Source organism: Athene cunicularia (assembly GCF_003259725.1).
Source record: "Athene cunicularia isolate RWA chromosome 10 unlocalized genomic scaffold, athCun1 chr10_part1, whole genome shotgun sequence".
In the NCBI taxonomy this organism is placed as follows: Eukaryota; Metazoa; Chordata; class Aves; order Strigiformes; family Strigidae; genus Athene; species Athene cunicularia.
Window position 1 is genome coordinate 9,081,774 of NW_020799112.1, and position 23,153 is coordinate 9,104,926.

At 39.3% G+C, this 23,153-nt stretch overlaps 1 protein-coding gene across 1 annotated transcript in view; it reads right to left on the reverse strand.

Annotated features, from left to right (window-relative positions):
• MAP2K5 (mitogen-activated protein kinase kinase 5) overlaps positions 1 to 23,153 on the reverse strand; it is a 139,549-nt gene that overhangs the window by 12,356 nt on the left and 104,040 nt on the right. Inside the window, exons 20-21 of the mRNA XM_026855965.1 lie at positions 12,929 to 12,990; positions 10,589 to 10,634 (exon numbers count right to left, since the gene is read on the reverse strand). Of these exons, the coding sequence (XP_026711766.1) occupies positions 10,589 to 10,634; positions 12,929 to 12,990 (108 nt within the window). The remainder of the gene's footprint in view (positions 1 to 10,588; positions 10,635 to 12,928; positions 12,991 to 23,153) is intronic.

The following is a 23,153-nucleotide window of genomic DNA, read 5'->3' on the forward strand; positions in this document are numbered from 1 at the left end:
CTAAGATTAATTTATGCAATTTTAAATAACTCTTCTTATGATTAATAAGCTTGAAAATTAAAAGGAGTCTAAAGCAATTATAATGAGCATTTGGTCATAACCTCATTAGGAGAAGGAGTGAAGGATACAGCTCTGGAATTCTTACAAGACTACAATTTAAGGTTACTTTCAGAGGAGTCAGACATAGTTCTTGAAATTGCAAAGGCAGATTAGCCTAGGTCAGTGTTAGAAGTATGGCTATCTAGATTAGCACGCTAATGATTTTATCCCTCTGATGATATTTAAGACAGTGAAAAGATGATACAAAATGTATCAAAGATAAATGGATAACACCACTAAGTGGTGAAGTTTTGGAGCTGTATTTCTGGTTTATCCTTTTTTTTTTTTTGAGAAGGACTCAGTTTTTAAAATTTTAAATTTATATTATTTATCTATTTGTAGATTAACTTTTACCAATGCACATTTACTTTTTATATGATAAAGTTAATTGCAAGTGATTTTCTGCTGGTTTAGTAGTTTTGTTGAGGCACCACAATTCTGCTAAGGTTTACAGAATTTGTCTTTAAATATTGGCATTCCCCAAGCATAACGGATGGACCAATAAAGAACAGACTCACTTCAACCTGAAAACCTTAACCTGAAGAGGAACTATCCATACATCACACCTGAATTTCCATTGTCAAACAGCAATAGAGATCTTTCCATCGTGACTAAAATCCATTTTTTAAGCTTCTTCTGAAGATTTGGACATTAGCCATAGCCAAATGATGTGCTGGTGGCCCTAAAAACAGCCCTCAGAGACCCACTGTGCACTTGACCAATGTGTCCAGGCTGGTATGTCACCATCAGACTGAGGGTCAAGAGGGAAGTTTTTTTCAGGTCAGATTAGCAGGAATCAGTGCAGTTCCACTCTGTATCATGGACCTGACTTCAAACTACTCAGTCCCCTCCTACTGGACCCCAGGGTGCCCACGGGTGCATACACGGATGGGTCTGATCTCTTTCCATGGCATATACTAGTCTTAAATTTACTACAGAGTTTTGGTTTTGGCTGTGACACAGAGGGGTCTATTTGCCCATCTGCAGATCATTCTTTCCACAGCAGTTTTGCTTTTGATATTTGCTGTTAAACCGATAACTGTGCTTGGCATGCCTCTTGGTGCTTAGCTAACAAAACGAGCTAACTCCCAGCAAAGGTTTTTTTTTTTTTTTGTGATGACTCTTAAAAAAAACTAAGGCAACCGAAATATAATTGGAGCATGCTTTTGCAAGTGCTGTTGAGGTTAAGAAGAGCTGTAGAAGAGGAATAGAGAGAGTGGCCCAAGGCTGATAGAGTATGTCAACATTAGCAAGCTGTCGACAACAGAAGCAGATCCGCAGAGTGAAATGGTTGGTGCAATGTTTCAGGGATGGAAGAGGTTTTACTTTTGACCAGCTCCGGTCTGGTCTGTGGACACAGCGCCCATTAGTAGCTGGAGCTCATTAGGCGTGTGCCTGGAGCACATCTTCTGGTTTGGTTTCATTTGAAATTGATTCAATTCATGAGCTTCAAGACCTGTCTGTGATGAGAATGAAAGAGTGGTAGCTCTGAAAGAGCAAGAGATTCACACCAAAAAGGCACACCTGACCTGAACTCTAATACTGAAGTAGATGCACCTGTAGAAGAGTCTTCAGCTCATGCCTCGCCATGAGCACAGGAACGGTCCTGCTGACACCAAACTGAGCCAGACATTAAAAGCTGATATAGTATTTCCCTCCAACAGGGACTAAGTGTTCCCCTGTACTGAGAAAGAAGGGTGGAAAAAGTGATTGTTTTTCTCCAAGTTTTTAGAAACTGGTTTCTACTTACAGAGGAAAGGAAAAAAAAAAAAAAAGAAAGAAAATTGTTAAGCTCGAGTAAACTGAAACAATCTCCTAAGTGTTTTTCATCCAAACCTCGAAGTAAAAAATGCTGTGTGCATACACACGTCTGCACACATATATACTCTAATAACAACTAACAAAGCAAAAAAACCCCAGAAAATTATCTGGCTGGAAGCAAAAAGGGAGAATGAAACAGCCTCCACTTCACTAGCATTTCCGTGATGAAGTTTCTGCAAATGAACAAGTTGTTTTTAAAAGTACCCTGTACAATCATATTGCACTACATGCCTACACACTGTCTGCGTCTAGTGCAAAATATCATCCCCATATTTGCCAGATTTAGTAAAGAGACTAAATAGAGCAAGGATAAAATGATCAAACATGAACATACTGTCAAATCACCTCGTCTCAGGAGCAGAAAAAGCACAGGTACAAAATGACATCCAAATAAACGTGCGCAGCCCTGCTGAAAACACAGAGAAGAACGCAAAATATATCACCACTAGTTGGCTTGGGAAAAAAAAAAAAAATTCCTTTGAATCTCTCACAAGGTCACTGAACAAACGACCGAGGCCACGAAAACCATTTCCATTCTCAGACTTGTATTTTAATGCCACCGTTCCCTACCGGGAGCCTTTCCCCAGTGGAAACCCCAGCTCTCTCCAGCCATGCAGGCAGATGCCGGCGGAGCCGTCCCGATTTACACCAGCCGAGCGTTTACCCCAGCATCTCCCATTAAATCGGAGCAGGCAGATGCACATTTATGGGACAATGAACTTTTCCACGGCTGCGGCTCGTCGTGCTTCGCTATTACGGCCTTAATAAACCTGCGCATTCCCGTGCTGCGGCAGCTGCCTTGGGTGGGAGCACGAGCAGCCGGCTCCGGAGGAGAGGCCGCAGCTTAAAAAAAAAAAAAATCATGTTTAATTTAAAAATTAGAAACTGGAGCAGGCTGTGAGCACAGAGGTTGATTGAAACAAAATTTAAATTCCTGTCAAGCCCATTTAAACACAGGGGCCCTTCATAGACAATTAGCTGCTCCCTGTGAATGCTGAATAAACTCGGGCCTGGTCACTGTTAGAAGAGAGCAGACCTACTGTGAGGAGCTGGAAAAAAATTAACTAAAATCAGGCTGTATGAAATATTTAGCCTCCCAGTTTATCACAGGGGTTTGGAAGTGTAAACAAGACAAAAATCGATTCCTCGGTGCCCTCCAATCAATCCCCCAAAATGGTTAGGGCATCTGTTTCTGCTAAATTTTGTTTACTCTGGCAGATTTGCCTTAATTGCAGTTGTTTATCTCCCATTGTCCCCGGGGCCCTAATCTCCCGATTACTAATACTTAACACTCATTTCACATCTAAAGCTACTTCTAATCCTCAACAGGTTTCTGGGGCTCTTAAAATTATTGAAACGAGGGAGACGGGAGATACAACCTCTTTGTGAAAGGCACATTTTCTTATCTACTACCAGCTGGGTCCAATCATCACCAGGGATGGCTGCAACAAAGGTGCTAAAAGGCTCTTTCACAGGCACTGCTGCTCCGCTGGGGATTCAGAGGATAAAAAAGAGCTTTGATGGAAAAAAAAAAACCCAAACCCTGAACAAGAGGGCTATAACAGTCCAGCCAAATAAAGTTACTGTCATAATCAAATGCTGTCAATCACAATGAAAATCCAATTAAAAAATCTTTCAGTGCGGCCCTCTTAAGTAGAAAAATGTCCCCTATTTATATGCGTTTTTGTCAACCGCACAAATTAGAAAGTAGTATTAATTGATTTTTTACTACTTTAGGCCCTGATCCTCCAGCTGAATTTCTGTGGATGCAAGAATCAACCGGCACAAATCTGATTAAGGGATTTGAGGCATAATGCACACAGGTCACTAAGAAGCCATATCTGTATCTCCTGCTTTATACTCTACTTATTCAGAGGCAATTATTACTCTTATTTAATACTGCAGGAGCGTCTTGAGGTGCTAATCAGAATACAGACCCACAAGTAGCTGGTACTAGACAAATGCCAGCAATTTTAATCTATGCAGCGTGTTTGAATGAACTGAGAATTCCAGTTTCATTGTAGTAATAAATATTGTACACAGATTTCAACAGTTGCCTGTTAGAGCAAATTCCTTGATGAATTTGGAATGAACAGGAAGGACAATATTCTGGGAATTAAAGATACGGCTCTTAGTTTGGAACTGTTAACAGATTATTTTTTTTTTTTAAATAAATACGTAGGGAAGACAGCTGACATAAAAATATCAACAAGACAAATGAACAACTTCTCAACATATCATAATTGAAAGATTTGCAATTCTGCTACCAAAATGAGTGAGACATAAATATTTGTCTCTGTGCCTGGAGAACTACAGAACAACCAGAAGTGCCAAATGAAACATTTGCTCAAATTAAACTGCAAAGCCCAGGAGACTTAAGTAACCAAAAATATTAACTATATCACTCTAAGCTGTTGCAAATTTGTTTTTGTCCAATTTCCTTAGATTTTCAACACTTCTTCCAGCCAACTCAAGTTATTTCTTTTCACATTTCACTGGAAAGTGCTAGTATATTGTGCAGCTTTAGGGCGTGTTAGAAAGTCAGATGTTCATATTCTCTGTAAGTCAGTGGTTGTATGAGCAACGGGCCTGCAGAAGACAGAGGATGAATATAACACCTTCAAATTCTAATGCTCACAAGTTAAACTTGTCACAGTCTTAGTCTTCTGTAATTGCTGGATTTAGTGACATTGATAGAACATATTTCTCCATTTCGATAGCTGATTTCTCAAGTGACAAAGAGAAAATCATACCTCTACAGACAGACAGCTTTGTTTTGTTTCGTTTTGTTGAAAGAGAGGGGAAAAGATCCATAACCCACCCCTCCCCATTTCAGCTGAGTGGGGAACAGATTGAGCAACACTGCCACTTGAAAGAATTTTTTTTTTCTCCAACTCTTGAGCTACCCTGGGCAAGGAAGATAATGAACACACGGTCACATCCTGAGCCATAGTGTGAAATCCTAGCATCAATGAAGTCAACATAAATTCTGACACTCCTCCAACATACCCAGGATTTGATCCAGAACCTCTTGTCCACTGTATGTCTGAACTGATAGAGTGAAGATAGTTTTATATTTATCATATATATTTAATGGTGGACTCGATGATCTTAAAGGTCTTTCCCAACCTAAATAATTCTATGATTATATTTGCAACAGCTAAAATACTTGGCTCTGTACTTTGTTCCTTGGGAAACCAGGAAAGCACCCTTTCCTTCACATCTGTCATGTGTTTTGGTGTCTGTCAGAATTTCTCCTTGTCATGAGGTGAATAACTGGGATCATTGTGACAGAGGAGAGTCTAAATGTTTGCAAACAAAGCTATCCATCACAGGTCCAAGCACAGACAATTTTACACTGGACAAATCATTGCTGATCCTGGAAAAAAAACCCTAATGCTTCTAAGTAGCCAAAAAGAGAAAATTCTTGGCTCACTGTGGTCCAGCAACGACGCATAAACATCTAGATAGGCGCAGACAGAAAACATTTATCTGTAAAGCTGTCTTCACAAGATTTACAGGATGTGTTTGTGAAAAGCAAAGTGCAGACGGTCCTCTGGTCTTTCCCAGAAGTTAACGCCATCAAACAACCTGTACACCAAAACAGCCCAACCTGTACACCATCACAGCTACTCAGTCAGCGATGCCACTGCTGTAATGCAAAAGCCAAATTAGCTGCTGGGGGAAATCCCTTTTATTGACAAATATAAGTGGCAGTATTTTACTGGCTTTATTCTGGAGGTTTATAGGAAAATCCAGGTAGGATTATGGTGATCCTCTATTTGTTTGTTTAAACCATAAAAGTATCTCCTGTGAGCTACAAGCAATGGTTTAACACAACGAGCTGCGAACAAGTTTAGCTCTACCTGGTAAGATCTCGTGTCCAGGTCCTCCAGAATATAGTTACTTAAAAGCTTTGCATGCTTAATTTCCTATAGTTGCTGGAGATGGGGAAACAGCCAGCCAGAATCAATTTCTGAGAGTCTGTAATATCCTGACACATATCTTAACATATCTATACAAATATACAAACAATCAATCTATCTGAAAAAATGCCCGTTGCAGCTAATGAGATAAGACTGCCTGGTCTAAACGCCAGTCCTGAAATGGAGAGAAGGATTGCTGAACACATAGGAACAGGAAATTTCAAAATTGCACTAGGTATTAAAATAATAAAAAAAACCCAAAGTAGAACATGTTTTCCAGCAGGTCAGTGGTTTTGACACAGATGATGTACAATTTATCATACAATCTTCTATGTTAATAAAACACCAACACAAAAAGCATCAGTAATTTAAAAAAGTAGAAAAGGTATCAATTATGCTTAAAATTTGGAGACTTGAACAAAAAATTATTAGACCTGTGCAAAAGTAACCGAGTGCAGAAGGTGACTGTATCCGTGGCCAAAAGCACTGCTTCTCCTCGCCCAACACTTTGAGAAATCCAAACAGCATCTTAAAGACCGTACTTTTATGCATCCATGGGAAAGCATAACGGAATAACTGCTACATGCTTGACTTCTGGTATTCCAAACACAATTTCTTTAAGTAAATCGCTTTCATTTAAATAGCCATATGTAGCATGGCAGAGTTCAATGCTGTACTAACAAAAAACTCAACGAGAGACTTCAACAATTCTGCTGGCTTTCTGAAAAGCGCATACAATCTGCAAAATAAAAGGCCAAGCTTCCAGCTAAAGAAGAGATTTTAAACAATTACTAAAGCAGGATAGTGATATCATAAAGGCAATTTCTGCGCTAGCTTGTTTTCTGAAACTCTCTTTGCCTCTGAACAGCTAGAACAGATAATAACTATTAGTAAATCAAACTCCTGCAATATCCAGCTGTGTCTCACACATTTACATACAGATAGAATGGGTATATGTTTTTAATATGTATGCAATACGTACTTTTACCACAGCTGAAGTGCATGCTACAAAGGAGGAGGAGAATGGGAATGGAATCAGCATGAGATAATAAAGTGGCCTAGATAAAGTATTAGCCAGCGATTGATCTCAAACAGGGGATGTTGCTTCTCTCTGACCTGATTACTTACTATGCATAGATTCCATTAAATAGAGCTTAGAATGGAAAGCTTCTGAAAAATACCGTAAATACAGTCAGATCTACAGCTTCTTGAGCCAAACCAGCCCACAGATACCTACCCACACACGCGGCTCGAGTAGGAGTTTAAACCTCGCCCGTACTGCCACATCACACTTGTTAAATATATATGTCTGCATTTCTCTGGGAGCCAGGCTTGCGATGCCAGAAAACTCCATGTTTTAAATGAAAACAGGAAGTTCAGGGGAAAAAAAAAATCTTTAGGCAGAAGAATTGCTGAGATTTTCCTTTTCCAGTTGGAATGGGAGAGAAGAGAGACAGAGGAATAGGCTAAGATGTTGTGCAGTCTTTCCTGGTGCTGAAACAGGAGTAAGGTCAATTTAATTGACTGTATGTCTTTCTCTTAAGAGGGAACAAACTGGAGACAAAAGAGCAGACACTGTAAGCAAAAGGTTCAGAATAACCACCAGTGAATTACATTGTTCTTTTCCCTGGATGGACAATTTTCCTATTGCTTAATGAAATGACTTTCACTTCTGTGGAACAAGTCTGCTAATTTGAAATACTTTGAAACAATTAAATTGTTGATTATGTATATACAGAGAAACTGATGTTATATCTTGTTTTGTGGATGGATACATGGCAGAAAGGGCATAGTGACTGAGTGTAAATACAGGAACCTGATTTATGCCAGCTGTTATGGAAATCAGGAATTCGCTTGCACAAGAGTACCTATGGTATTAGAAAGCCTGACTTTATACAGGAATTTCATATAGACTTGGCTTTGGCCCTATTTTCTGACAAAATGTGTATAGTGACTTGTATAAAAAGGGGCTTCCTAACATGATCGACAGGGTAAATCTATCCCTGATGTAACCCTGTGACTTCATTGGAGTTGCCAGTCTGGCACTCCAGGTATTGTTAGTCAGCTCTTAAAATGCATTTAACAATTCACCAATTATCAGGAGAGTAGAAAAAGATTGATGTTCTGCTCCCTTCATTTTGCTTTCAGTCTTTAATTATACTAAATTGGTTACAAAATAGTGACTTCCAGTACGGTTAACATCCATAGGGGAGAAAGCCTGCATGCTGCTGTTTTGTCTGAAGCTAACAATGATTAGGTGTTACACCTTTCATCCTCGCTAGTACAGTTCTTCTAAATAAAAAACGCAACAAACCCCAATGAACAAGGTGAAATCCTGTTCTCATTTACATCAATGGTAAGCTGACCTTGACAAGTCCAGGATTTCACTGACAGTATCTGCATCACTCTGCCCACTCTGATAGTTAACAACAGGGAGATAGCCACCAGAATTACAACAGAGGTTTCAGAAACGGATGACGTGGGATTCTAAGGATACTGTGGTGAACAATTCTACAGTTCGGAGGATACTGAACACCTTCTGTTCTGGCCCTGTTTTCCAAACAAGTATGGTAAATTATATACACATGTGTCTATGTATGTACAGATATGCTGTGTGTATATAGACATATTATGCTAATGTATAAACGCAGATTAATTTTATAAAGTGCTCCTTGACAAGACTGGGTAAGTGCAAGGATGTAAAGGGCTTGACTGGTGAGCGACTACGGAACTAATAGTGAGTGTGTGACAAAAAAGCACAGGGTGCTCAGGGTGCTCTGTGCCCATCAAGCTGGAGGAGGGAATTTAGGGCAGCTTATGAGGGTCAGCAACAGCGCAGGCAAGGACTGGGTCACTTCTTTATTTCAGCAGAGTCTACCTCCTGCTTTAGTACTTGTTGTTGCAAGTTCATTTATAATTGAACACAAAGTAACATGAGGGGAAAAATGCATTAAACAAAAGATTTTGTTTAAAAAGTAGGAAGGTTTGTGGGTTTGTTGTTTTTTGGGTTTTTTTTGTTCTTTTTTTTTCTCCTGAGCCACTATAATTTTAAAATTATTTTACAAAATACCTCCTTAAAAGGAGACTAGCACACTCCAGGGCATGTAGTTGTAAAGATAAATCTGTGCATTTCCCTGGTACTGCAGGCACTCACCCTTTGGCCTCATTTTTATGACTCTACACCCTGGAGTGGTGTTATTGCTTACAAACATACATATATACTTATGGGGGTATGTGCGATCTGCAGATGTTTTATTTATAAGTGGCAGGCCTATTGCATCACTGAAACATGCATTTACAAACAGATATAGGTTTTATGAAACCCTATTCCGTGTTTTAATAGCTAAGCTATCCAGCCATAGCATAATAGTGCACAAGGTAAATGTGTCTACATCTCTAGAACCTGTTCCAAGTTTTCTCAGATGTGACTAACTGCAAGAATTTTCCAACCATCAAAAGTTAATAAAAAAGACAAAATAAGGCAGTGTAAGCCTTTCGTATGAGACACACAACACCACAAAGTGGAGGGGCTCCGATAAACTTTAAGGCCTCATTTTACCAAGGTATTTAAGCAGGTGCCTAACTTCAAATGTAGATCTACTGAAGTTAATATCCTTAAAATTAGATTCACAGTTAAATACTTTACTAACCAGTATCTAAATTGAGACTAGTCTGGATTGTGAGATACCTGCCCCAGGGCATCTTCAGAGATTAGCCTTTAACTAGAGAATAGCTGCAATAGAAACACTTGTTTATTCTACTTGCAGTTCACAGCATGTAACCAAGAAATGAGAGGATGCAAACCTGTCCTTATCTTGTTAAAATCTGTCAAAATTATTCTCAGATATTTAATGCACAGAAAATAAATTCTCATGATTTTACATAAGCCTCCAAGTTACAGGAAACGTAGCGCACAAAGAAAAGTAATGAAGCACTTAAAAATCAAAGATATTTGATGCGAGTCAGAGGGGACTACAACTTTTATCTACCATATAAGTTACTGTAAATATTTGTCGTAGTTGTTTGATAAAGTATTCTTCTAAGCTGCTTAAAAACAGTCAAAACAGCATTCCCACTAAATACACATCCACAAGGGATCAGCTTGAGAGCAGGTACCCGGTTATTGTCTTACTGAAAAAATGACAATTGCAGAGAAAAGAAGTAGTCTCTGAGCTCAGATTCCAACACCGAGAGCCCTTCTACAGATAGACTAAAGCTAAGTATTAACTAAATCTTCTGTAGCCAATCTAATTTCATTTTACATTGGTATAAGTGAAAACAACATCTGCATTTCATTAAAAATACACCATTTTGACCACATCCTCTGTTTTCAATCTTCAGATTTTGAAAGGTTAAGACTGGCAAATGATGAAAAAGAGTGACCTACATTAAGCTGTAATCCCTGGGCATACTAACTGAAAAGCCTGTGTATTAAGCATCAAAACGGCCTTGACTGAAACGTGACACTGGCTGTGAAAGTTCTATATTAACTCCCCAAATCACAAGTGAAGATTTGGCCATAATGAAGGTAACAGCAAAATACCCATCAACTTCAGTGGAATCATAATTCCACCTTTGGTTTGCGTATTCTCTGTAAATATGTAATTGCTGCACAAGCCAGAAAGAATTTAAATTTGTACATACTGAAAAATGCAGGGAAAAAACCAGATATACTTCTATGTACATGAATAAAAAGTATTCACAGACAAATACATACTGAGGGGCTCTGAAGTTTCACTTACCATTAAATCTTCAGGTGCTGGCCTTTCCTTTGGCTGCTTTTTCATGCTATGTGTCATAAAACAAAAAGTTCATATATGAACAACGGCTCATTTATTGTACTTGCTTAAATATTGAAGATACCCTCTTTTAACGTAGAGTGAAGAATTTAAATGCATTCCTTAACTTTATCATGTGTCAACAGGAAACAAGGTTCCAAACAGTGGCCAAAATGTAAATGGATTTCTTCCTTCCCTCCCTTATGGGGTGCAGTGGTCTACACTGTTTGTAACTATTTACACTGTGTGTAAATAGAGAGATCATTGAAAACCAATCAGCTGAGAAGGCACAGTAAGTTGATTCTCATTTTGCTACTGATTATTACATTGCTCGACACAAAGTATTATCCAAACAGGTGGGAAATTTAACTCTAACACTAAACAGCTTCAGGAGAAAGCACAATACCCTGGGGTTTCTACCTTAATTTTTTCACATTTATTTCCATTACACTGCAGGGTGATAGTTCATTACACAGCATTAACCTGTTTATAAGATCATGTTTCTCATCCAAATAGTCCTAGTTTTCTGTGCAACAGGTGCAATTAGCTATTGAAGGCTGTGCTTAGCTGCATGAAGGAACACAATAACATGGCACAGAGGTGACCATCAGGAGCTGCCTACTGACTAATTGGATTACATCCAAACAGCCAGTGTTTATGGCGTAATTGGCATAAAGTCATAAAGTCTGATACGCCGTTCACTTGACATCTCTAATACGTATTAGGAATTGATTGCTTAAATAGTATATAGTTTCTTTTTATTTGCTTTTTTTTAAAACAGTAGTGCCTCCACTAAAATATACAGCTGATCTAACACTATCTCTAAAATACTAGATGATCCGTGCTGTAAATCGGAGATATTAACAATACAATTTACCTTCCCTACAAATAACTACAAGCACCTCAAATGATACAGGCATTAGCAAGTAATGCAAGCTGTCTGACGAGTAGGTTGGTAGCAGTTCTAATCTGACAGTCCAAAGTAGCTGCATCCCCAGGGAAAACAAGGCTATTAGCCACCATCAGTTATGCTTCAGTTTGACATCTGTGGAAATTTTAACACAGGTTATCCCTCCCTCTGCCTCAATGAGAATTTTTTAAAACGGTCTGTCATCAATTTTTTCACAAGGATAAAAAGCATACACCTCCACACACATCAGTTAGTTGCGCTGCAGAATCCTCCAAATAGCATTGCTCTTTGTAAACTGAAACTATTGAAAACAGAGGCCTATGTTACACAAACTTTAATTATTTAGTTACTTTAATTAACTGATAATCAGACTGCTTTTTGTGTCTACATTATTTGTTGCATACCATGCCAGTCCCGAGAGGTACCTTCTCCTACGTTATGTATTCAAAATTCAATTTTATAGGTGACTTTTGCCGCGGTGACCCTGGCATACAGCAGAGAATCTGAAGGTGCTGTGGAGACCGACCTACAGATCCGTGTGGGGCCGAGGGCTTTGAGGAGGACACATCCCTGAAGCTCGCCGTGGCACACACTGAGATGGCTCCATCTGATTTAGCACAGCTGAGCATCCAGCCCTGGAAGTGCACGTTTGCAGAAGAGATGCTTCTCCGTCAAACACACCGTGTTTATACAGAATTCAAGCTTTGTTCTTCTGCCCCCCCTCACCTTTTTTTTAGGGGGTGTGGGGGGGTGTGACAGTTAAAAAAAAAGATTTTTCCTTTCACTTTGTTTCTTCAGGACAGCTTACCCTCAAGATTTGTATTCTCTAGTCACTCAGGAACTGTATTCTTTCTCCTGTAAATTCCTCCTCTCCCCAATCCTCCTTTAATTTAAAAGGTTTTCAATGAACTATTCAGTTTTAAGGAAAGAAAACATACCCAGTGGTGTGTTTTAAAATACGACTCTCAGTAAAAATTACTTACTGAAAAGCCAATGAATTAATCAAGGCTGCTTGCCTTTCTAAATATTGAGGCAATTTTATACATAATATTTTAAAAAGCCCTGAATAATGATATTATACACAAGTCTTTGTGGCCTCTTTACCCCCTAGATGAATTCTTCGGAGTCTCAGTGCACAAGACTGCACCCACATTCAGGGCAGGTTTATTAAAACAGGAAAAACCCTTGTAAGTACTTTTACGACCCTTTGTGTAAATAACGTTTACATAATTTAAACAGTTTGCTTAGCTTTGCTGCCCCATCTGCCCAAGGCCCCCAAGTCCCTCTTCTCTCAGAAAGGATGCAAGGAAAGCCATAAGGTCTCGCAGAGCTGCAGAGTTAATGGCATGTATCATTTACATTGAGGGCATGGCATGTTTGCAAACTGAGCTTACCATTGAGTGATGAAGTGTACAAATGGCTCAGAGAACTCCCCGGCTGGAAGGACGGGCGATTCCTGGGATTGGATTGAAACAAGAAGCAGAGTCAGAAGGAGAGAAGGTTTGTTTTTTTTTTTTTTAAGGAGAGTAATATAACAGCGACAACAAAACAAAAAAAAAAGGGAAAAAAAAAAAAAAAGGAAGCGACAAAGCCCCTTTTCACACAGAGTATTTGATGGAGAAAGGTACAAATTCTTCCGAGAATGTGTTATAAAACACTGAATTTCAACTAATGAGTATTACACAATGGGTAAAAACATGTGGAAAGACACTGAGGGGAGGTGAAAAAAGGACAATGATAGCCACAGGGTAAAAAGGAAGGTAGGGAAAGTGTAAATGAGAAATTAATGATTATTTAAGTAACACACAAATGGTCTTGTAATTAACAAAGAGCTGTGAAATTATTCTTGTGTTGACCTTTGTTTCTTTCACTGCATTTGCTATTTATTTACACTCATGTTTATTTACACTTATTCATTTTAGAGGCTGTCCTCATATGCTGTCTGTTCTAGATTTAAAAGGCAAAAGAATTTTTAAGAGGAAAAAATACAGGATTTACCGGTCTAGCGGTAGAAAATAACCACCCAGTATTTAAGAAAGAAAAAAAAAAGCAACAACCTAAGAGCACAAGAAAAAAAAATTACAAACAGGGAACAAACAACATCACCATTTGCAAAGAAGGGCTTTACGAATTTAGGAGTTTTTCCAAGAATGACAGAGAGCTCCACTGTGTTTATAGTGTAACAGCTCAGGATGTAATGAAATTACACTGCAGAGTACTTTAACAGTGTCATCTCATTAGACCTACAGTTGGAACAAGAGAGCCACATAAAACAGGCAGCTGCAAATGACTCCATTCTCATCTATTCTCATTTGCTATTAAAAATACCTTTCGGCGGCTTTTTTCCTCCCTGACATCCCTACACAAAGTACCCTGCAAAGTATGATACATGCACCTATTTAAATTAACAAAGGAATGACTTATTTTAATCTCACTGTGCTTTGGAGTGCTTTGGCCATTTGGATGAGCAATATATCATTACATACAACCTTCCAGCGCTGCAGGCAAGAAACTCAGAGCGTGCAGCATTTGGTGGGAGCCAAACAATTTCTCTAGCACACAACTGTGTCAAATGCATGCATGTATTCATTATTGAGAATGCGAGGAAATAGCTTTGATGTAGTGGAAAAAAGAAGATGATAAAAGCACCTCTGCAATGTGTGTGCCATTATCAATGGTGGCAGATAGACACAACTGCAGAGCCTCCTATGTGATTAGTAAATATACATATAATTGCTGTGGCCAATTATCAGAAAAATGAGATCGGTAATTACAAGACAGAAAATTAACTAGAACTCTTATTAAGGCTTTGTTTCCAATTCAAACAATTGGAAACTGCTGGAAAATACAATTAAATCAAAAGTAACTGAAGAGTAAAAGGAGAAGGCAAAATTGCTTTACAATTTTCAAAGACTTCTATTAAATACAAGGAGTGTTTGATATAACATGCCCAAATTCTCTTTGAACTTAGACCGGGTGAGGGAGAGGTTATTGTTTCTAAACTTACAAATGACATCAATATAGGAAGGTTTCCACTGGAGAGTGGAAGGAACACAAGGAAATAAGCAGTGCAATTAAACTTTCTCCACTTCAAAGAACTGAGCACGAAAATTATTCATATTAATACAGAAAACGCAGAGCCAAATGTCAGCCTTGCTTATACGGCACGGAGCCCAGCAGGTTTTGCCTCTCCCCACCATTTTCTCGTGCCCAGCAGAGCCTTCCTGGGCTTGTGGTGCCTGAAGCGCCAAGAGCCACTTTTCCCAGGTAGGCCAGACTCAAAGCAGAACAGGTAGGAAATGCTCTTGGCACATAGTACAGACCATTTTGAAAAGTACAGCGTGAAGCTATCGGAGCCCACTCCCTGGGCTCGGGCTCTGCCCAGCAATCCATCCCTGCTGTTTATTTTAAGTAAAATGCAAGCAAGGAGCTTGTCACAACGGCCCCTGCAATGGGGCTGCCAGCTTGGATCAGGGGAGCTGGACAGGCGCGTGGCGCTTCACACTCATCTGGTAGGTGATAATTTCTGCCATCATAAAGAGATGAGGGACCCATAATAGAGTGAAACTTCATTATGAGAGGGAAGGAGAAGCTGATGGACTGCTCTGAAGCCACCGGCGTTTCACTTTGGCTATCCCAAACTAAGCTGGCAGCAGGGTTCACGCAGGCCAGGGAAGAAGCTGCTTCAATGTCAGGATCAACACCTTGACCCTGCCACTCCTGCACTGCCCCACAGCCAGGAGACAAGGTGCTCCCGCATAAGCATGCCACAAAATTTCACCTGGATGAAAGTAAGTGTAAAATGCTTGCTTTTTTTTTTTCTGTACAATGCAGGTATTTCAATGCCATCAGGCCTATGCTCTTCTGCTGTAGGCCTCTCAGTCACGGCCATGCCTTGGTTGGTTTGCTTGCAGGAGCCCAGGAAGAGATTGTGTGTGTGTGGCAATGAACACAAACTGGATCTTGGTATGAAAACTAGACACATTAATACAGTCTTCTCAAGGATATTAGACTGCACATCCACAAATTTATTGGCTCTGTGCCTGACAAACTATAAGCCTTTTGGGAGAGTGCATCGATCTCAAGAAAATACTTGCTGGGAAATCCATTTGAGGGCAAATGGATCAGTGCAGATAAAAACTTTAATTTCACTTCTGTAAATGTAAGCCAATTGTTACTTTACAGCATCAGTAAGACGGGGAGAAGGTGTCAGGTTCTGGTTTTAGCTCAGCCAGGAAAGCATGGGCCCTCAACTGCTTCCAAAGTTGAACACTGAGAAGCTGCCTCAAATGCTGTATTTACCTTAGTTAGAAAGAGAAAACATCTGTTCAGTGTCTGCCCAGGGAAATCAATGACCGAAATATTTTGATTTCTGATACTGTTCTGTGCAAGACCATTTGAGTAAGCAGAAAGGTGAGAGTGTTTTGTAGTTAAGAGTTATTTCTAATGAGAGAGAGTGCTGCTATATTGCTACCTCTGTAACTTGAGCAATCACAAGGTTGTTGTATCAGGTATAAAGCAAACATTTCCAAAACTACACAAAGTAAATACATCCTATATTGTTTCCTGAAGTTGCCTGGACTTCGGCTGACACTCAAGGAGATGGGAATATGAGGAAACAAAGCAAAGATACACATGTCTACCAAGTCTACGCTGTCTGCGTGAGGCAATACATTCACATTTGATGTAACTATACGGAATGGTCTAGCTGCACTGCCAGCCTGCCTTATTTTACCCACCCGCACAGTGAAATCATACTATAGAAGCAAAAAAGTAGGAAATCAAGATTATAAAGGAATGAGGAATAGGTATATTCATTCTAAACTGGGAAATGGTTCTTGCATTTTCATTAAATACCATACCTGTTATCCGGTATCATGAAGACCTATATATTGAGAATGCTAAAATGGCAGTAAAGACACAAACTGTTGTAAGGGTCAATGACCATTGGCCTCTTACTTCTGCAGGCAGCTTATTCCCAAGACTGGCTATTTCCCTTCGCATCCAAGCAACATTTCTGTAATCAGGATCTGCTGCAGGAGAAGACAAGATCAGCCTCTGATTTCTCAAAACCAGCCAAACCGTGCACTCACAGTGAGAACAGGGAAGGGCAATAGGAAAAAAGTTTGAGTGATGCCTTTGCCTTGTGAATAATGAACAGTTCAAGAAGGTCAACCCATTACAACTGAAACCGTTTAATTATTAATTATGCACAATCTATGAGCAAAAGGACAAGTTCAGAATGTTTAATGTGTGGTAACTCCGACTGGACCCTCTCTTGGCATTTTGTTATTAGCACTTGTCAGCAAGGTGCTCAGGCATAAAGAAAAAAGCACAGCAGCAGAAAATCTGAGCTAGCAGGAGGAGGGAGGGTTTTAAACTTCAAACACTGCTCCTAATATTTAATTTATAAAGTGCTAAGGTATAAACCTTATTGACTTCCACGGAGTTAGGGAAAGTCACATTATCTAAATGAAGACCTGAGAATGAGAATATCAAAATAATCCCTCCAAAAGCTCTCTCTTTTGAAGGGAATGATAACATTACTATCTGCATCTTCTTTTTTTTTTTTTTTTTTTTTACTGTGTCCAGAAGCCAACCAATCCTTTACAATCTAAGCAGTAAGAGCTTGAATTACAGGTCTGAGTATTATCCTCACTTACTTCTCAAACCTATTATTTGAAATGTCTCCTGATCTGTTTACTCTCACTAAGCAGATACTACGGAGGCTCAGGAAATAAATAATGTCCAGTAAACCCATAAATAAGCATGAATAAGGCACCTATTCTCTGTTTTCTGTCCAGTTTCCCGTTTAGAGGCTTACCTGGACAAACTCAAGAAGCAAATTCAACAGATACAGCTCTGACTTGCTTATTTTCTTTGGAAACACTCATGTCAATGAAATTTGGGAGTAGTTCTTGACTGGCAATATACACCAAAAACATCCCATGCTTTACACACCTTCAGAGGTCTGACCCCAACAGACAATTTCTTGAGAGTGAAATATTTTCTCAAAGAAACTAGAACTCAGAGATTTATCACATCCTTTCTGAAGAAAAAGAAAGCTCACAATCTCCCTATAACAGGAAAAGCAGCAAATACAGCTTTCTACCTAAAACCTTCAAGAAAGTGATGGCAAAGCCCTTGGCTCTGTGTTAAGATCAAACCTGTGTTCCTCCTACCTCCTCCTGCGGGGGCCAGCCCCATGGCCAGCCCTGGAGCAGAATGATGGCAGCCTGTCCTTAACGCATCCCCAGAAGTAAACCAGGCTGCAGAGCCATGCAGGCTCAAAGACGAGCTCAGCTATGCTTCGTGGGCAGCAGAGGTTGGTATTCCCACACTCAGTGCAAATAGGTTCTACTCCCTCTTCTCATCTGAAAACTCCCTCTCTGTGAAGGGTTAATTTTCCCCATTCCCCACAGCTACAGCTATTTTGCAAAGCGCTCTCCTCAGTGTGAAGGCTTGTGCAGAAGGAAATGCCATGGTCCTATGGCTCTATGGCCACAAGAGGGAAGTTAGCAGAACCCAGCAAAACAAACTTCAGTTCTAGTCTCCTCTGGGTTTCCCCAGCACACCCTGTCTTCAAAATTATCATCTCCTCTGGGCAGATACTCCTATTCTGCAACTTGGCCATTGATGCTGAAATGGCAGTATTTAATACACAAAGTGTGTGCTTTACAAAGCATTTCTGGCTTATCACTTCAGCCTATAAAATCTCTAGGATTAAAGAGTTTTTATGCACTCCAGCTTCTCTTTTACTAAAGCTTTCAAAGAATACACATATTCTTATATAGTAGCTGCATTCTACTTTGTGGCCAAATAGTGATTTTTTTTTTTTTTTTTCAAACAAACTTAAAGTTTTAGATGCACCAGAAATGCTGCCAGGTGCAATTACATGTAATAAATGCAGTGCAGTTACTGAGCTGTTTCAATGAGACCAGCAAATAACAATATTGTACATGTCCAGCTTTACTCCTACAAGGACAACCTTCTTTCACAGCATTCCTTAAAAAAAAATAAAAAAATCCATTTCTGACTTTCTAGCCAATCTACTTCAAAAGCCTTGCACAAACCTAATGGCAGGTGATTTCCTACAAGTAACAAGTTTGCAGAAGACAGTGATATCTGGAGGTGGCTCAGAGGCCCAGACTTGAAAGCATTTCTGGATTGTCCCCGTTATACTCCCACCCCCAGCAGGAAGGTGAAAGATGATTACATCTCTGCGCCAGGTCACTTCTTGCTCTTTTCTTAGTAGCAGATGCCAAATGTGACAAATTATACGTGGGGGCATTTTGGTGTGAAGTTTCGTCTGCTGGGATTGGAGTGTCAGCAGTAAACTCATTTATTTCCAGATCTCTAGCTGGACGGGAACCAAGGTCGAAAGGCCAGTGTTTTATCCACCAAAACACTCAGCCTACCTTTAACACCTCAAATCACGTGAGAACCAGCTATTCTCTCAGCAGCACTACCTGCTCCTCAAGTTCTTGAAAGCATCATGTATGCGTAACCTACATTCGTACTGAACACATGCAGACATTCCTGGTTAAGTAAGTCAGTAGATACTTGGGGCTATTTGGTTGTCACTTTTGCAGCGTTTGCCACTGTGGGATATTTTTCAGAGCCCAGAAGAGGGAAGGAAAGAAGTGGAAGAGTGTAATTAACATCAGGAATAATCTAGAGTGTATGACATGACATTTTCTACCTCTCGTCAAGCTTTGTACTTGTTAGTGTGGCTCTCTAAAGGGCCTTGCAGATAAGTGTACAGGTAGCTGGAAAAACAGGTTAATCCTTTAACCGTAACTGTAATTGCTTTCTGTCTAAAACAAACATAAGAATTTTTTCCTCTCATTGCTGGTCTCTTGTCGATCATAAGCTAGCAGAGCACAGCAGTGTTTTGGGTAGATACACACACATACGCACATTTCAAATAGCTAAGGCACAGCAGCATGAAACGTAGCCTCTACCTGTTCACACCGAAGGGACTCAATTGAAAAACTAAACCCATTTATTGTTCCCTTTTTCCTCTGTACACTCCCGATGCATTTTTATTGCTTTTTCATAAAACACTGCTGCAAATAATCAAGCATGACCATTGACATCCACAAGATTGAGTTTTAGGAACCATTAAATGAGCTTGCCCTCTTGGGAAGGTTCTTGCTCAGGTTGGTCTAAAGGTAATTATTCAGCAATTCCTACCTGTGGTTTTACCTTGTTCCTATATAAGTCTCTGAATCTCATACACTAGTAAGGTCACAGTTTCTGTCTCAATAGAAGTATACCCTAAAACAACTTATCCACAGGACAAATTACGGTGGGTTTGTGTACACATGCACACACATGTGTGTATAGCCTAACACCAGCTTTTCTTGCATGTAAATCTTCAAAACTCCAGAAATTTTCAAGGTTAAGTATAGATATTCATACATTTAAATCAATATCTGAGAATCTAAAGAGAAATTCCTAAAGAAAAAATAAAGTCTTGTTTCATTCTAAGCCTTTGGAGTTTCCTACTTCATTTAGAGAAATAGCAAAATGTAGCACTGATGCATAAGGTTAAGAAATTCAGCACTTGAGAGGCAATGATCTTCACTGCATTATTTGATCAAGCTGAACATCCTCTGAATTTTTAAGGCTATGCTGTAGCAATAGGGGGATATATTTAACCAGGTAAAAAAAAGAAGGGAATAGAAACAACCATATAAGATACATGTATTAAGTGCAAGTTATTTTTTCGATGGGAAAATCTGAAAATTTATTGACACTGAAATGTTTCATAGGTCAGCATTAACACCACACTAGTGTTAACTGATGCTGCTAAATGTTTCTAGAGTACGAATTCAAAAAGGAAAAAAAAAAAAAAAAAGAGGTCTTTGATTTGCAGAGTTTGTAAAGTCCTTGAGCTAGATTAAACTGCAGTCTTGTGAGACTGAGTATCTCTGTGGGGGCACTTAACAGAAATACTCAAGAAACTCATGGAAAGCTTCTCACTACTTACTCGCGAAGCTATCAGACTAAGGATTCATGAGTACAATTAATTAATTTTTCTTTTAAATTTCTGCCTGACTCATCAAAATAGGCAAGTTTTTAAAAGCTGCCTCCTATTCGTAAAAATAGGATTTGCTCTTGGAAGTCTTCACTTCTCAGGCTTCTAAGGTAACTGGAACAATACAATCATATCACTAAAACTAAAAGATAAAAATTCGTTTTCTTCCTAATTCAATACAGTCTAATAACAATAATTTAAAAAAAGCCAAACTTAACACCTAAGTCTTAACACTATTATGCTGAGACAACCTACGGAAACTTTGAAACCAAAATTAATTTATTTTAGGTTATGAAGAAGAAAGGATTAGAAACTAAACCTGATGCTTAACTACAGAGCTTGTGACCACAACCGCTCCAGTACAGCAAAGCCTGGTTTACAGCAGCCACCCAAGGGGCTGGCAATAATTGCTTTCCTAGAAGGGATACTCTAACTAAATAAAGGTCAAAGAGCCCTGGAGAGCTTAAGGAAAATTTAAAGTTGTTGCTTAAGTCAGGAGGACTGGCCACTGGATGCCTTCTCCAGTAAAAGTTTCCTCTACCCAACCTTCTCTGGATGTGGAGTAGAAACCTCTAAAGCCAAAAACCAGGGGATTGAAAGGATGCGAAGCTGACATGCTGAAACCACAGAGCTGTTGGGTTTGGCCATTTGGGATCTTCCTACACAAGCTGCAATCACCTCGGTGTCTTACTAAATGCTGATCTGACTAGCAATGAAGAAAAAATGACATTTTTAGAAGGTTTTAGAAATACTGCACCTGGAAAACAGCTGAGGAAGTAACTAAACCGTAATTTCCTACGTAATGCGTTTTGACATCAAGATAACAAGGAAATGAGTAACTACAGGTTGGAAGAATCTTGAAAACAACGCCACTTGTCAAACGACTGCAAGGAGCACAAAAATACGTTATGATTTTTCTGAAAACTTAACCTTACATTTTCCTGCAGGCACAGAACCCAGTAACCCACTGCTTACCAAACTGAAAATTTAGAGCACCCTCATTTACCTTTTAAACTGAGAACTTTGTAATACGTTACAAGGAAAATGTGTGATTGTAATCAAGGCTACAGTTCTCACAATCTCTGCTTGGAAGCAGAATTTGATTTATTGAGTGAGTCTTGCAGACATCAGCAAAGAGCCCCTTAACTGGACCATGTAGGTTATCTGGGAGGTTGCTAGAGATCTGGAAGCAGAATGGGGAACACTTAAGATTTTTTTTTGTCAGCTAAAAAAAAAAAAAATCATGAGAGGCATTCTGAGACCATGAGCAGCAAGAAAGATTAAAAAGCATACTGACTTTCCCTGCAATCTTTAGATTTCAGAGTTGACCCACTAAGTGAAATTGGGTGGCCTGCATTTCTCCAGTGCATCATCTGTAGGGCCTGCAACATTAATGGTATTATTTTGGGGCTCTGTTTTTTGTATTTCTAAATTATCATCTGGAACAGATTCTGATGATGAAAACTTTTGTTTTTTTTAAAAAAACCCCACACCTAACACTTCTGAAGCATAATCCCATTGCTGAGTAGATTGCATTGCAAATTCTTTGGCTGCATGACTGTGAAACACAGGGCCACATCCAGGACATCTTCCAAGCCAGGCAATGGCTCCAGCTTCCAGCAGGACTCCATTCTTCTTCATGTTGGAGTGTTTCTGGAAAGACCACATGCACAGCAAGCGATGCATGTCCTTCCCAATAGGGATTCATCTGCACTGCTCAGTGCTTTCCATATAACATTTCGGTGAGTTGGAGACAAACTAAGTTGAGTGCTAGAATATTAAATTACTCTCAGCTCTCAAATAACAGCAGACTGCCTTTATTGCTGGCTGTGTTGCAGGATGAACTACATTAACAACCAGTCTATCCTCATCTTTGGACCAGAAGCAGGAGTCTTATCATGGTGGGAGATGCTGCTACGATTAGGACTGTTGCTTAAATGAGCGTGTCTTATTTGTAGCTGGATCAGATATCACTGTAAGCTACCACATGTTAAAAAATAAAGGTCCTGGCAGGCATGTATCCTATTCACACAATGCTCCTCACTAATTTTGCCATTAAAAAAATAATCCCAGAACCAATGCCATTAAAAGCTCAATAATGTAATTTAACAATAACAGCAACAACAAAAAAAGGTCAGGCATAGTTTACTGTGATTTGGGAAAAAGAACCATGCCTGACATTTTTTTTTTTTTTTTAAATTATCTTGCTTCTCAAATCATTCTGCAGATATTCTGCAAGTAAATTTAAGTCCTAGGAAATGAAAAAGCAGACTATTTAAACTGCCAAAGTGACCTGCTATGTCTCATATATTTCATTAAGAGTTAAAAAACAGCTCAAAAAATTTCACTGTTGCAGAACATCTAAGAACTCCCAAGGACAGTTTTTATTCCACAGTGCATCACCTTACAGAGTTTGTAAAAAGTCCAGGATACCTCTTAAATAGTTCAGTCATCAATAAATCTTATGAATTAATGATTATGAATTAACATTAACTTTTGGATTCCTGCTGTGTTTCGGTGGAACGTGGAACAGTTCCACAAAACCCAATGACTACTGACGCAATAAGCAACTATTA